Source organism: Coenobita brevimanus, chromosome 13 (assembly GCF_032717465.1).
Source record: "Coenobita brevimanus isolate Jiangsu-jjx chromosome 13, ASM3271746v2, whole genome shotgun sequence".
NCBI lineage: Eukaryota > Metazoa > Arthropoda > Malacostraca > Decapoda > Coenobitidae > Coenobita > Coenobita brevimanus.
This window is the reverse complement of record NC_136966.1, coordinates 56,529,752-56,544,098: the sequence shown is the minus strand read 5'-3', so window position 1 is coordinate 56,544,098 and position 14,347 is coordinate 56,529,752. Positions and strand designations below refer to the sequence as shown.

Genomic DNA, 14,347 nt, shown 5'->3' with positions numbered 1-14,347 from the left:
CCCCTCTACCACAAACCTCCTGCTCCCATTCCCCTCCGCATTCCACTCACACCATCCTCGTATCCTCAAATACTGTATCTTCCTTCCCCTTACCACTTCATCCTCTATCCTCTCCTTTCCAACTCTCGTTTCATTTTCCTTTCAGCCATACCATCCTCCCTTTCACCTCTTACCACTCTCTCCATCCTCTCCCTGTGTCACCCTTCCCTTTCCCTCTATCCTCTATCCTTCCCCATCCCTCTGCCCTTCTCCGTCCCTCTACTGATCTACTTTCTGCCCCTCTACCCTTCCCCTTCCCTCTACCCTTCCCCTCCCCTCAACCCTTCCACATCCCTCAACTCTCTGCCCCTCCCCATCCCTCTACCCTCTACCCTTCCCCTTCCCCATCCCTCTACCCTTCCCCATCCCTCTTCCCTTCCCCTTCCCTTTCCTCTCTACCCTTCCCTTTCCCTTCCCTCTTCCCTCTGCCCTTCCCCTTCCCTCTACCCTTCCCCATCCCTCTACCTTTCTCTGTCCCTCTGCCCTTCCCCATCCCTCAATCCTCTTCCCTCTCCCTTCACCCTCTTCCCCTTGCCCCCTTCACTGTATCCCACCTACCATTCGACCCCCTTCCTCCTTCTGCCGTCTCACCTGTCACACCACGCCAACTCACCTGTACACCAGCCTTGGGACGTATGGCACTATTATCTTCGCCAGCATGACATCTGGGTTATTTACTCATTCTTGGTAGTCCCGGAGAAGTTGAGTCATCTTGTAGTTATTCGTGGCAAAGATCTAGTGTGTGTGTGTGTGTGTGTGTGTGTGTGTGTGTGTGTGTGTGTGTGTGTGTGTAACTATTACATTGCACAAAAAAACTTACACGTCGCTAGTCTGGGAACTGCTAGTATTACTTCATCAAACTTTTTATACATATCATAAATACGTACATAAATATATACATATCTACGTGAATACATATATACATAGATCTATACATATATAAATACCAACATTCACACTCCCACAAGATACGTTTTTCACAACCAGCGTATACCATATTCAAACCGGATTTGCTGTTTCTAAATTCGTGAGATTCTGTAAAAGCTGGACGTCTGTTGCAAAATTCTCTGCATATATTCCTATCTATCTGTCTATCTATCTGTTTATCTATCTATCTATCTAGCTATCTGTATCTGTCTGTCTCTGTAATATACGCCTGCTTGTTTCTTCCTATTTTCTTTATAACCTCCTTATTCCTGTGGCGTCTTTATTGGTTTGTTCTTGCTAGTTACTTTCAGATTATTGTATTCTACTTAATGGACAGCCTCCTTGAAATACGAAAAGTTACCGAATAAAACCGTGTGGAAATAGCGGCAATAAAACCATCAGCGTAGTGAATGGGTTTTTAAGATTCATTGTTTACATTAGTAGTAATATATATATATATATATATATATATATATATATATATATTTTTTTCTTTACGCGTAAGAAAAATCTTCTTCCAAATCCTTTCCTACCTCCCGTCCTCCTCCGTCCCTTCAGCCTCCCCTCTCCAACCTCCCCTCCTCATCGTCTTCTCTTCCCCTCTTCGTCTCCTCCCCTCTGCATCCTCTCCCCCGTCCTCTTCATCGTCACCTTTCTCCCTCCCCCCCTCCATCTTTGTTGCTCCTGTCCCTTTCTTCTCCTTCTTTGAATAAACTGATCTATGACATTAAGGCCTGGCCACCATGTTTGAACTACAAGGTCTGTTTGGTTCGTGTGTCTGTGTATGTGTGTAACTGTTTAACCACGTACTGTCCCCTCAACCATCTTCCCTCATATTTGCTCCCTTCCCTCTTCATCATCTCGTCTCCCATCCCCTCTACCCTCTTGCTTCTGCTTTCCTCCTCTTCCTTCCTCCTCCTTTCCTCCTGTCCCTTCCTCCTCCTCCTTTCATCCTGTCCCTCCCTCTTCCTTTCCTCCTCACCCAATTTTCCCTCCTCCGTCATCATCTCGTCCTCATTCCCTCCTCCTCCTCCTTGCTTTCCTCCTCTTCCAGTGCCTCATCCCGCGTGTGTCTTTTGTTTTCACGTCTATTGTTACGCAGTGGGCATTGTTGACACCCACTGTACCGCTGTGTCACACTCTTTATGATATTCCCTCCTCGGGTGTGGAGAGGAGGAGGATTTTGGCATATTTTCATCTGGCCTGGACCTGTAATGTTGAACCGAGGTACCGGTACATGTGTTTTTAAGGATAGTTGTGTGTTTCGATTGTCAGGTGGGATAATTGGATGTGAGAGAAAATGGAGGGACTGACGTGTTTTTTTTTTTTTTGCGTTGAAATTTTATACGTGTGTGTGTGTGTGTGTGTAAGTCGTTTATTACTTGCCGTTCGACTAATCTCCTTGTAGTATAACCACACCTGAATATGTACAGTAAAGTAATTAATTAAACCTTCATATCTGTCTCCAGGTGAGTGACGGCAAGGGCTCCAGCAGCAAAGCGGCCGAGAAAGGGGGACATCGACCTAGGGTGAGTGTCAACCTTCTATCCAATGTTTACCAGTGTTGTCAGTCATGTGTTGGTATCCTGGGCTGTGTAGTGAGTCTTGTGCGATGTTTAATGTTTGTTTATGTTTGTTTTCCCTTGTTCTCTGGTCTTGGTGCTTTGTGTTTGTGTATTGGTGTATGCTGTATGTTGCTCTGCGTGTCTGTGTACTGTTTGTGTAATCGTTAAATGTGTTTGTGTACTCTTTAGTGTTGCTTCGTGTATTTGTCTTGTGTATTTGTTTATGCTGTATATTCTACGTGTCTGCTGTTTGTGTATTTGTTATGTGTTTGTGTATTCGCTTTGCTCCGTGTGTTTGTCTTGTGTTCCAGCCCCCTTTACTGCTTGTTGTGTGTCCTGCTGCCATCCACGTGTTTGTGTGCTGTTTTTTATGCTGCTTCTTGTGTTTGTTTTCTGTTTATATTGCTCTTGTGTCTCTTCTCTATATTGTTCCCTATGTTTGTGTACTCTGCAAACAGCTCCACGTGTTCTGTCTTGTCTAGCTTCTGTTTTGTGTATGTCTGTATGTCTTCTTACCCTCTTGTTTGTTTGCTGTTTATGCTGTCCCACGTGTTTATCTTGCTCCACGTGTTGTCTAGCTTGTTACTGTTTTGTGTTTATCTGTGTGTGTGTGTCTTCTTACCCTCTTGTTTGTTTACTGTGTATATGTTGTCCCACGTGTTTGTATTGCCACACGTGTTTTTGTCGTGTTATTTACTGTTTATGTGTTGCCACGTGTTTTATTGCGCCATGTGTTTTGTTTTGGTCCTCAGTTGATGTGTCTGTCTGTCTTACGGTTCGTCAGAGTTGCTTTAATTTCTGCCTCTTTCGTTTTCTTTTACCTTTCCCTGTGTATATATCCTGCTTCGTGTGTGTGTGTGTGTGTGTGTGTGTGTGTGTGTGTGTGTGTGTTTTCCAGCCTTTGTTACTGTGTGTTTGTCTTGTGGTGTATTATTGTGGCATTGTTTTCCTCGATTTTTTTTTTCTTTCGTCTGCTTTCGTGTTTCCTGCCTGTTGTTGTCTTAAGTCGTCTTCCTTGTGTCTTTTGTCTTGTTTTATGAGTGATTGATTTTGATTCTCCACCGTCCATTTATATATTTTGTGTGTGTGTGTGTGTGTGTGTGTGTGTGAGAGAGAGAGAGAGAGAGAGAGAGAGAGAGAGAGAGAGAGAGAGAGAGAGGATTTCATTATCGTGGAAGTGGAGGTGAGGGTGCTACAGTTATAGATAGTGGAGAGGAGGGAGGATGGGGAAGGAGGGGATGGAAGGGGGAGAGGAGGAGGAGGAGGAGAGGTATTGGAGAGAGCGGAAGTAGGAAGAGAGGAGACGGGAGGGGAGAAGGAGTTATGGAGAGGAGATGGAGGGGTTGGGAGAAGAGATTGGAAAGACAGACGAATTAGGAGGCAAGAAGAAGGGAAGGAGGGCAGATGGTTGAGCTAAAATAGAAGAGGAAGTTGGAAATAAGAATGATGTCTTCTTCTCTTTTAAAAATCCTTAATCATAGCTAAGGTCCTCGATTGAGCCTGTAGGGGTGTTAAAAAAGTGAAAATTGTAGAGAGGGAGAGAGAGAGAGATTAGCAGAGTAAGGAGAGTAAAAGGGGTGGAAAGTAAGGGGTGAAAATGAGGAATAAGAAAGTAAAGTGAGGGAGGAAATGAGGGGTAAAGAAAGGGGAGGAAGTAAGGGGCACACTGAGGAGGAAAGAAAAATGGTGGGAGGGAGAATAGTAAGAGGTTACGTGGGGAAAAGAAAATGAAAGTAAAGGGTAAACGAAAGAAAAAGAAAGGTGGATAAAATTAAGGGCTTTCTCTGCTGTGTAAGGAGGCTGGCAGAGGGCTGACGCGGAAGAGCTTAGTTTTTTCGAAGTGGAGGTGAGGGTACTACAGCTATTGATGGGGAAGGAGGAGAGAGAGAAAAGGGAAGGGAGTAGATAGGATCGAGTGAGGTGGGATTAGAGGGTAGGGATGGGGATGGGGTAAGAAGGGGGAGGGTGGGATGCGTTAGAAAGGGAAGGAAGGGATGAAGGAATGGGATGTGAGGTGAGATAGGAAGGGAAGGAAAGGTGAAAAGAAAGAGATGGGATGAGAAGGAAAGGGAACGATAAAAGATAAGGGCAGTGACAGAGAGGGAAATGAAAGAAAGTTAAAAGAAAGGAGAGGGATAGAGAGAGAACAAAAAATCAACAGCAGCATAATTATTAGTCCTTTCGGGAATGTTTGTTTGACCAGCTTATGACCATGGTATCTCTGAGTTGAAGATAAAAGAGAAGAAAGCAAGTGAAGAATATGAAAGCAAGAGAGAAAAAGAGAAGAGATAGTGAAGGGGCTGAGAGTTAAAGGAAAGTATAGAAGGTATGATACGGTGAGGAGAAAGGAAATGTCTTTGGAAAATATATGTGTAGATTGGAAAAGGTATTTGGAATGTTTGAAAGAGAAAATTAATACTGTGTGTGTGTGTGTGTGTGTGTGTGGACGTGTACGATATATTGTTTGTGTAAGCCGGAGCTCGTGGTACCGGTATCAGTGACCTACCTGAAACTTCCTGGAGATTCCGGAGTTTAGAGCGGAAATACTGAGGGATCCAGCGATAGTGGGCCTGAGTTACGCCACCACTACCACACCTCTCTAACAGTAACGCTCTTCTAACTCTCTTAAGTTTCTTCCAATCGTTGTCCTAACTACCTCTTCTAATCTGTTATCTTTTAACTTCACTACCACTGCTCTCTAACATTTCTCTCTTCTAACTCTTACTTTCTTCTAACTTTACTGTCACTGCTAATGGTACCGCTTCTGATTTATGTTTTTTCTTCTCACTGTCAATCCTCCAAACATCTCTTCTAACCCCCACTACCACCGCTTTCTAACAGTACCTCTCATAACTATGTACTCTCTTCTAACCTCATTATCACTCCATGTGCCTCTTCTGTTTCTGCGACCACTCCTCCCAAAAAATTCCTCTATTGTAACCCTCATATTTCTTGTAATCTCACAATCACTTTTGTAACTGCACCTCATCTATTTCTGTTTTTCCTTATAACTCTTTCACCCCAGCTTAACACTGCCTCTCATGTTACTCACAATCATTCCTCTCTTAATACATCACTTCTAACCCAGTTATTTTCTAAACTCGGTCTCTTCTAACGATACCTCTCTTCTGAGTCATATATTTTCATCCAAACTCATTATCTGTCCTTTCTAACAGTATATCTTGTTACTATTTCATTCCCTAACGTCAGAATCAGTCATCTCTCTCACTCACTCCCTGCTGTTATATTCTTCACAATAGCACATCTTTCTGACAATACATCTAACTCCACAGTTTTTCCTCCCCTCACCACTGTTCTCAGCAAATTGCCGAAATAAAGCCGAGTCGTTGGAAGTGGTAGACCAGGATCGAGGTGTTTGGATAAGATAGAAATATAAATAAGGAAGATATGAGGACAAAATGGAGCGTTGCATAAGAGTGATGAAGTCTTGCTGTGTGTAACTTGACTTTGTGGTTGTCTTCGGTTGACGTAATCTTGTGGGTGTACTTAAGTTTCACCCTTTTTATGTTGGAGGTAATACAAGGTTTGTTTTTATTAATGGGCTTTATCCACACACACACACACACACACACACACACACACACACACACACACACACACACACACACACACACACACACACACACACACACACACACACACACACACACACACACACACACACACACACACACACACACACACACACACACACACACACACACACACACACACACACACACACACACACACACACACACACACACACACACACAAATAATAATAATAATAATAATAATAATAATAATAATGATAATAATAGGTTCTCAGTCTCCAGCGTTATCTTCTTACATCCTAAGCTTATATTCATTCTCGAATCCCATCCCTGTACATTCGCATAGTTTCATTAATTAAATATGTTGACTTTTATCGTTACCACCATCATCTTCCTTGATATAGGCTGTTTCTGATCTCCTTCACAGTTCCTATTAGGGCCTATTAAATTCACAAAGAAACATAAACCAATTTCTACATCCCCATTTCATTCATATTGAGAAGTATACAGCTAACAGTCCATATCTCGTCGCTCCGTTACTGTATCATTTTCCGCCGCCCCCTATCCCTTTCTCACAGCACATTCTCTGGTTCAAGAAAGGGTAGAATAGCTTTTCTCAGGGCACTCAAGGGCCTTAATAAGAGAACAGTGCGGCATGGGGGAGTGTCACGCCTCGCCACTTTGTTCTGCCATGTTCACTGACCGCCAGAGTTGCAGAGTTGTAAATGATGCAACGGAGCCACACGGAAAGCAAAATAAATGGAAAACAGAGAAGGTGCAGGAAGAGAGAGGTTGGATATAGAGGGGAGTAGTATTGTACTCTGTGTGTGTGTGTGTGTGTGTAAAAATGAGGATGGAGAGAAGAATGAAAAACACTTAAGGCAACTGAGGGAATGGCAGAGAAAATAGATAGGGTATTGATTGTCTCCAGTGGTTACGATGAGGATGGTTGAAGATTAAGAAGAGGAGGGTGGGGAGGACAAGAAAGCCAGGATGCTGAGATGGGCTGGAGGCTGCAAGGGGTAGGGGTTAGGTACTGAGTGAATAGGGTGCTGTGGTGGGAGTGGATGAATAGGGGGGTGTGGGATTAGGGTAGGATGAAGATTATGGGAGCTGTAAGGCGCTGTAGAGGAGCAGTTTTGTGAGTAATGTGAAGGCTGTGAAAATGGGGCTAGGCAGGGCGAATGAAGGATGTAATGGGGTTGAAATGGGGAGAGGGCTGTAGAGAGGAAATTTACACACACACACACACACACACACACACACACACACACAATGTAGGTATCTGTCTATCCTATATATTTACGCCTATCTTAACATATCTCCCTATCCTTCATCTCTTGTCATGTCCCTCCTCCTGCGTCACATCCCTCTTCCCCCCTCCTTCCCTCCCTCCCTCATCTTCTCCTTGTCCTCCCTCCCTCTCCCACTTTCTCCTTTCTCCTAACATGAAGGTCATCCCAATCGCCGTTAGATGAGTGTCACCTCTCTCTCTCTCTCTCTCTCTCTCTCTCTCTCTCACACACACACACACACACACACACACACACACACACACACACACACACACACACACACACACACACTTTTACGTAACATTTTCTCAGCGGAAGGAAATACAAGGCAGGACTGTAGTGTGTGCAAATAACAATAAGATAGTCGTAAAGATGGGAGTAATTTGAGCGTCAGTGATCACGAATATTTATGTTGTTAGGAATATATTTTGATGTAGGTCAGGCAAGGGTTTCTTAGATGAGAGAGAGAATTTCTTAAACTGGAAATAAATGAAGAAAAGTGAGATTATTAGAGATGATGTAGCATTGTTATTATTATTATTATTATTATTATTATTATTACTGTTATTATTATTATTCATTTATTATTATTATTATTGTTATTATTAGAAATGTTACAGGACTATTTTTCAATCACCATTATAACAATCTTTAAAAAAAACATCCTCCATCTCCTGTAAAAAGGGGAAAAAAAAACAAGAAAAAAGAAAATAATACAAGTTTCATATTTTCGACCCATGATCGACGCACAATTTATTTTTTTTATATAAAGTTTTGTACGTAATGTAGTACAGGAAGTGACGGTGTATGGCCAGAGTGAGAAGCCTGTGTGTGTGTGTGTGTGTGTGTGTGTGTGTGTGTGTGTGTGTGTGTGTGTGTGTGTGATGAAGTACAGGAAGTGACGTATGTATAGATAAGAAGCTTGTAATAGTGAGTGAGAAGCCTTTGTGTGTGTGTGTGTGTGTGTGTGTGTGTGTGTGATGAAGTACAGGAAGTGACGTATGTATAGATAAGAAGCTTGTAATAGTGAGTGAGAAGCCTGTGTGTGTGTGTGTGTGTGTGTGTGTGTGTGTTTGTAATGATGTACAGGAAGTGACGTTGTATGTATAGTTAAGAACCTTGTAATAGTGAGTGAGAAGCCTGTGTGTGTGTGTGTGTGTGTGTGTGTGTGTGTAATGAAGTACAGGAAGTGACGTATGTATAGATAAGAAGCTTGTAATAGTGAGTGAGAAGCCTGTGTGTGTGTGTGTGTGTGTGTACGAGGTTAGTGATAGAGGACATGAGGACGAGGACGTGAGAGGACACAAAGTAAGGGGAAAGTGAGGAAGTAGGAACAGAGAGAGAGAGAGAGAGAGAGAGAGAGAGGGAAGTGGAGTGAGACGGTTCAGGCCTACCGCAAAGGGTGACTCACAGCCGCCCGCTACCTCCACACACACACACACACACACACACACACACACACACACACACACACACACACACACACACACACACACACACACACACACACACACACACACACACACACACACACACACACACACACACACACACACACACACACACACACACACACACACACACACACACACACACACACACACACACACACACACACACACACACACACACACACACACACACACACACACACACACACACACACACACACACACACACACACACACACACACACACACACACACACACACACACACACACACACACACACACACACACACACACACACACACACACACACACACACACACACACACACACACACACACACACACACACACACACACACACACACACACACACACACACACACACACACACACACACACACACACACACACACACACACACACACACACACACACACACACACACACACACACACACACACACACACACACACAAAAATACGTGCGCGTGCGGGCGGGCGCTTGTTGTCGTAAGGAATGAGTCACTGTTATTGTTGTATCACCTGGCTGGTTCGGGGAGGGGGGGGCATGAAGGTGAGAGGTGCTTGATTATTAGAAGGAAAAGGTTAGGGAAGAGGTGGAGGAAGGGGAGGAGACTGGAGAAGAAGAGATGGAGGAATGGGAGGACGCTGGAGAAGAGAAGGGTTGGAAGAGGAGGAGGATGGTGAAGTAGAGGTGGAGGAAGGGGAGGAGGCTGGAGAAGAGAAGGATTGGAAGAGGAGGAGGAGGCTGGAGAAGCGAGAGGTTGGAAGAGGAGGATAGAGAAGAGAACGACTGGAAGAGGAGGAGGTTGGAAAAGAGAAGGGGAGGAGGCTGGAAGAGAGAGAGGTTGGAAGAGGAGGAGGGTAAAGAAGAAGAATGTGGAGTGGAGGAGAGAAGCGGGAATAGGAGAGATGATGGAAAGGCTAGTAATGAAGAAGGACAATTTGGAGGAATAAGTTTGGGGAAAATAGGAGGTTAGAAATAGATTTGAAGAGAAAAGGAGGAAGGAGGAGGAGAGGATGTTGACGGAAAAGGGATGGGAGGAAGAAGAGTAGGAGGAGGAAGGATAAGGAAGGAAGAAGCATGTTAGGGAAGAGGGAAGGAAGAATATAGGAAAAGAAAGAGAGGTAAGAGAATAAGCTTAACGAGGACTGTGTAAAAGCCAGCATTATAAGTAGCGGTGATGTAACAGGGCAGGTGAGGTAGTAGCTCATTGGAAGCAAAACATAGGTAATTGCACAGGTTGGTTGCTTAATTAGATGCAGGTGAAGGATGGGGAGAAAAGAGAGAGAGACACACACACACACACACACACACACACACACACACACACACACACACACAGAAGGCCAGACTAGTGGGGCAGGAAGGGGAAATCTAGTTAGGTTGGAAATTTAAGTGGATTGTTACGTGATGGGACCGAAGGGGGAGATAGGGGGAAGGGGGAGGGACTAGGGGAGAGGGAATAGTAGTAGATAGAAGGAGTAGGGGAAGGATGTAGGGGAAAAGGGGTATTAGATGGGATTAGGTAGTACTGGATGACTCTAATACTTGAGAGAGAGAGAGAGAGAGAGAGAGAGAGAGAGAGAGAGAGAGAGAGAGAGAGAGAGAGAGAGAGAGAGCATCGTATATTAGTTTCAGAATAGAAACATGGGGTAGAGTCAAAAATTAAACTTTACAAATGGAAAATGAACCGTTTTTTTTTTTTTTTTTTTTTTTTTTTTTTTTTTTTTTTGAGACTCCATCCCCAAGGAGAGCATATGGCATGAAATCTACACGACAGGAAAAAAAAAAATACTTATGAACGACCAACAGGTTCAACAGAAATGGATGTTACGTGATGGTTGGGAGGGGACGATGTGAAGGAGGGAAGGGAGGGGGGAAGGAGGGCTTTAGTGGAGGGGAGAGGAAGGAGGATAGGAGAGGGAGAGAGGGGAGGAAGGATAGGAGAAGGGGGGAGGGGCAGGAGGTAGGAAGCAGGGTAGGAGAGGGGGGGGGAGAAGCGAAGGGGGGATGTAGACAAGGAGAGGGGAAGGAGGGGAGGTGGTGGCAGGGGGTGGGGCGTAAATATCTGTGCTTCTGATTATGGGACGTGGCCGAGAATTTGGCTGACCGACGCGTTGTGGAGAGGAATTAGAAAATGTACCAGGAGTGAAAATGTTGTATTGACAAAAAAATCGAATATGTGGACTGTTATGTAAGTCGTGATCGTTTATAAGCTGAAGTGACCAAGCTTAAAAAAGTATGTGTGTGTGTGTGAGAGAGAGAGAGAGAGAGAGAGAGAGAGAGAGAGAGAGAGAGAGAATTGCAGAGATACAGTTGAAAGTTGCAAGCGATCAACAAGTGGAGGTAGACAGATAACCTACATACGTGATGGACGCTTAAGTGAACAAGTGGTCCTCTCATCCACCACGTATGAAGCATTGGCCACCTGTTGAAGCCCCTGATTGAGTGATGTTGGCCAGGTGAGGCGGGGGGAGGGAGGAAGGGAGGGAAGAAGGGTTGAGGTGGTGGTGGTGGTGTGTGATGGACGGGGTGCTGGGGTGGATACGGTGTGATTGAAGGGGGGGTGGGATGGTGGAGTGGGGTAGGTAGGGTGGAGTGGAGGGTGGAATAAGGTAGGTATGGTGGAGAGGTAGGTGGAGTGAGGCAGGTAGTAGGGTGGAGGGGAAGGGGCGAAGAGAAATTGAAGCATGGAAGGGAACATCAAAATGTCGCTGGGAAGAAAGTGAGGTGAGGTGAATACGGTATGACTAGCAGAAACCCCTGGATATCCACCTTCTTCTAGTATATCTATCTGTCCGTCCATCCATCTGTCTATCTATCTGTCTACCTATCTATCTATCTATTTATCTACCATGTTTTCTCGAAGTATTTTTTTTTTACCTTATATTGACAAATCTTCCACTGTCCACTTTCCCCGTCTCTCTCTCTCTCTCTCTCTCTCTCTCTCTCTCTCTCTCTCTCTCTCTCTCACCCACTGTTCATCCTCTTCCTTTCCCTCTCTCCTTCCTTCTGTCCCTCTCATTCTCGCTGTCTTTCTCTCTGTCCTCTCCCTTTTACTTCTTTCTCCCACTCCTCTTTCCTCTTCCCAGTGTCCTCTCTCCCTCTACCCTCTTTTTCTCCCTCTATCCTACTGCCCTCTTTCTCCTAACTCCCATCTCCCCCTGTATTCCACTTATTCCCCCCTTCCCCTCTCATATTCACCCTCCCCTACCCCTCTCAGATCCCTCCCCCCCCCTCGCCACACACCTGTCACAAAATGTAGGGCAAGTTGGAGCATCTGCCTGGCCGACCACTACCACCCCCTTCCCCCCTCTCCCCTTCCTCCCTCTCCCCTTCCCCCCCTCTCCCCTTCCCCCCTCTCCCCTTCCCCTTATCCCCCCTTCCCCTCATCCCCCCTTCCCCTCATCCCCCCTTCCCCTCATCCCCCCTTCCTTCCTCACCCCTTTCATATCCCCCCACGTACACCTTTTCCCCAACCCCCTCTCCCCCTCTACCTCCCCTCCTTGTCCTCTCCATATTATCTCAGAGTCTTTCCCATCTTTCCCCTCCCCTTGTCTGATTTAACACACCTTCACTTCCATCATCCTACCAAATTTCTTCACCTTTCTCTCTCTCTCTCTCTCTCTCTCTCTCTCCTTTAATGCAGTGTGTCCATTACTTTTCCTCTCTTCTTCCTCATTTTTTCTTTTTTGGTCATTTTCGTCCAATAGATAGATGGAAACATACATAAATAGATGGAAGGATGGATAGGTAGGTAAGTAGTTAGATGGATAGATAGATAGATAGATAGATAGATGGTTAGGTAAGTAGATAGATTTATGTAGTTAGATATTTCCCCTCTTTGATGCACCTTTCCCCTTCATCCTCGTTTCAATCATGTCCACGCCCACAGTGTCCATTTTGTCGCATCATTCCTTCCCTCCCCTCCCCTCTCCTCTCCTCTCCTCTCCTCTCCTCTCCTCTCCTCTCCACCCCTTCCCTCTCATTCCTTCCCCTCCTCTCTACGTATCTTTCATCACTTTGGCCTTCTTCCATCCTGCTTTCTCCTCTCCTCCTCCTCCTCTTCCTCATTCCTTTCACGTTTCTTTCGTTTTGCGTGTTCTATCCCTCTCCCTTCCCCTTCCTTTCCCCAATCCCTTCCCTCCCCCCTCCGTCCCCCTTCCCCCTCCTTCCTCTTTCCCCCTTCCCACTTCTTGTACCTTCTTTCCCTTCCCTTCTCCCTTTCTTTTCCCTTCATTTCCCTTCCCTCCACCTCACTCCCATTTTCATTTACCCTCCCCTTTCGTTCCCTTCCCCTCCCTTTCCTCCTTCCTCCATCCTTCTTTCCTTCCTCTTTCCTCCACTCTTCTACCATGGATTCGCCTCTCCTGGCCTCGTCTGTGTGTGTGTGTGTGTGTGTGTGTGTGTGTGTGTGTGTGTGTTTTAATGCAGTCTCCTCCTCCTCTTCCTCCACACTGCTGTTAATCTTGACGTGAACTCTCTGACCCCTTTACTCTTCTTGACCCCCCCCCTTCTCTCTCTCTCTCTCTCTCTCTCTCTCTCTCCATCAATCTTTACATCCCATTTTTTCCCCACAGTCCCTTGCTTTCCTCCTCCGCCTCCTCCTACCTACCTACCTACCTACCTCGCACCATCTTGCCTACTCATCTCGGATCACTCAATCTCATGAATCGGTCCCCATAACCCTCCCCCTTCTCTCCATCAATCTCCATCATTCATTTCCTCTCATTTCACCATCACTCCCTTTCCCCATTTCCTTCATATCCGGCAGTCTCCATCCACCACCCTTTACCTTCATTTTTCCATCATCATTCCCTCCCTATCACTCGTCTCCACATCATGTTTCTTCCCTCCATCCCCTCCTTCAGCTCTCATTCGTCTTCATATCAAACTTTCCTCCCCTCCCTTTCTTCCTCTAATCACCTCAGCTTGCTTCTTCCCCTCTTCCATTTTTCCACTTTACTCATCTCCACATCATGCTTCTTTCCTCCACTCCCCCTCTCCTTCAGCTCCATTCATCTTCACATTACGTTTCTCCCTTCATTTCTCCATCACATGTCCCTCTTTCCTTCATGTCCAGTCATCTTTCTCTATGGCCCTTCCTCACCTCCCTCACCTCCCTCCATCATCACCTCTCTTTCAGATTCTTATCACCACGTCTCTTACACATCCCTCCATCACTTCACTAAGTTAATATCCCTTCTTAGCCCGCTCTCTTATCTTTCCCCCCTCCATAACCCCCTACTGCCCCCCCTACACACTAACCCTTCTCCCCTCCATAGCCCCCACCCAGCCTCCCCCACATTATATAACCCTCTCCCACTCTAATTCCCTCCAATACCAATGCCCCCACCCTTCTCTCTAATACTCCCATGACCCCCCCACCCCCACCAGGGCTATTTTCCCAGCATCGTCTTATACGGAGAGAGAGAGAGAGAGAGAGAGAGAGAGAGAGAGAGAGAGAAAGAATTATGAACAAGTTGACTC

At 45.5% G+C, this 14,347-nt stretch overlaps 1 protein-coding gene across 10 annotated transcripts in view; it reads left to right on the top strand.

The window, feature by feature from the left end:
- Positions 1 to 14,347, top strand: part of LOC145414299 (serine/threonine-protein kinase MARK2-like) — a 197,145-nt gene that overhangs the window by 106,408 nt on the left and 76,390 nt on the right. For 8 of the 10 annotated variants that reach the window (XM_080283889.1, XM_080283888.1, XM_080283916.1 and 5 more), the window contains one exon: positions 2,436 to 2,495. The exons of the other annotated variants lie outside the window; for them this stretch is intronic. In XM_080283889.1, the coding sequence (XP_080140015.1) occupies positions 2,436 to 2,495 (60 nt within the window). The remainder of the gene's footprint in view (positions 1 to 2,435; positions 2,496 to 14,347) is intronic. 10 annotated transcript variants of the gene reach the window in all.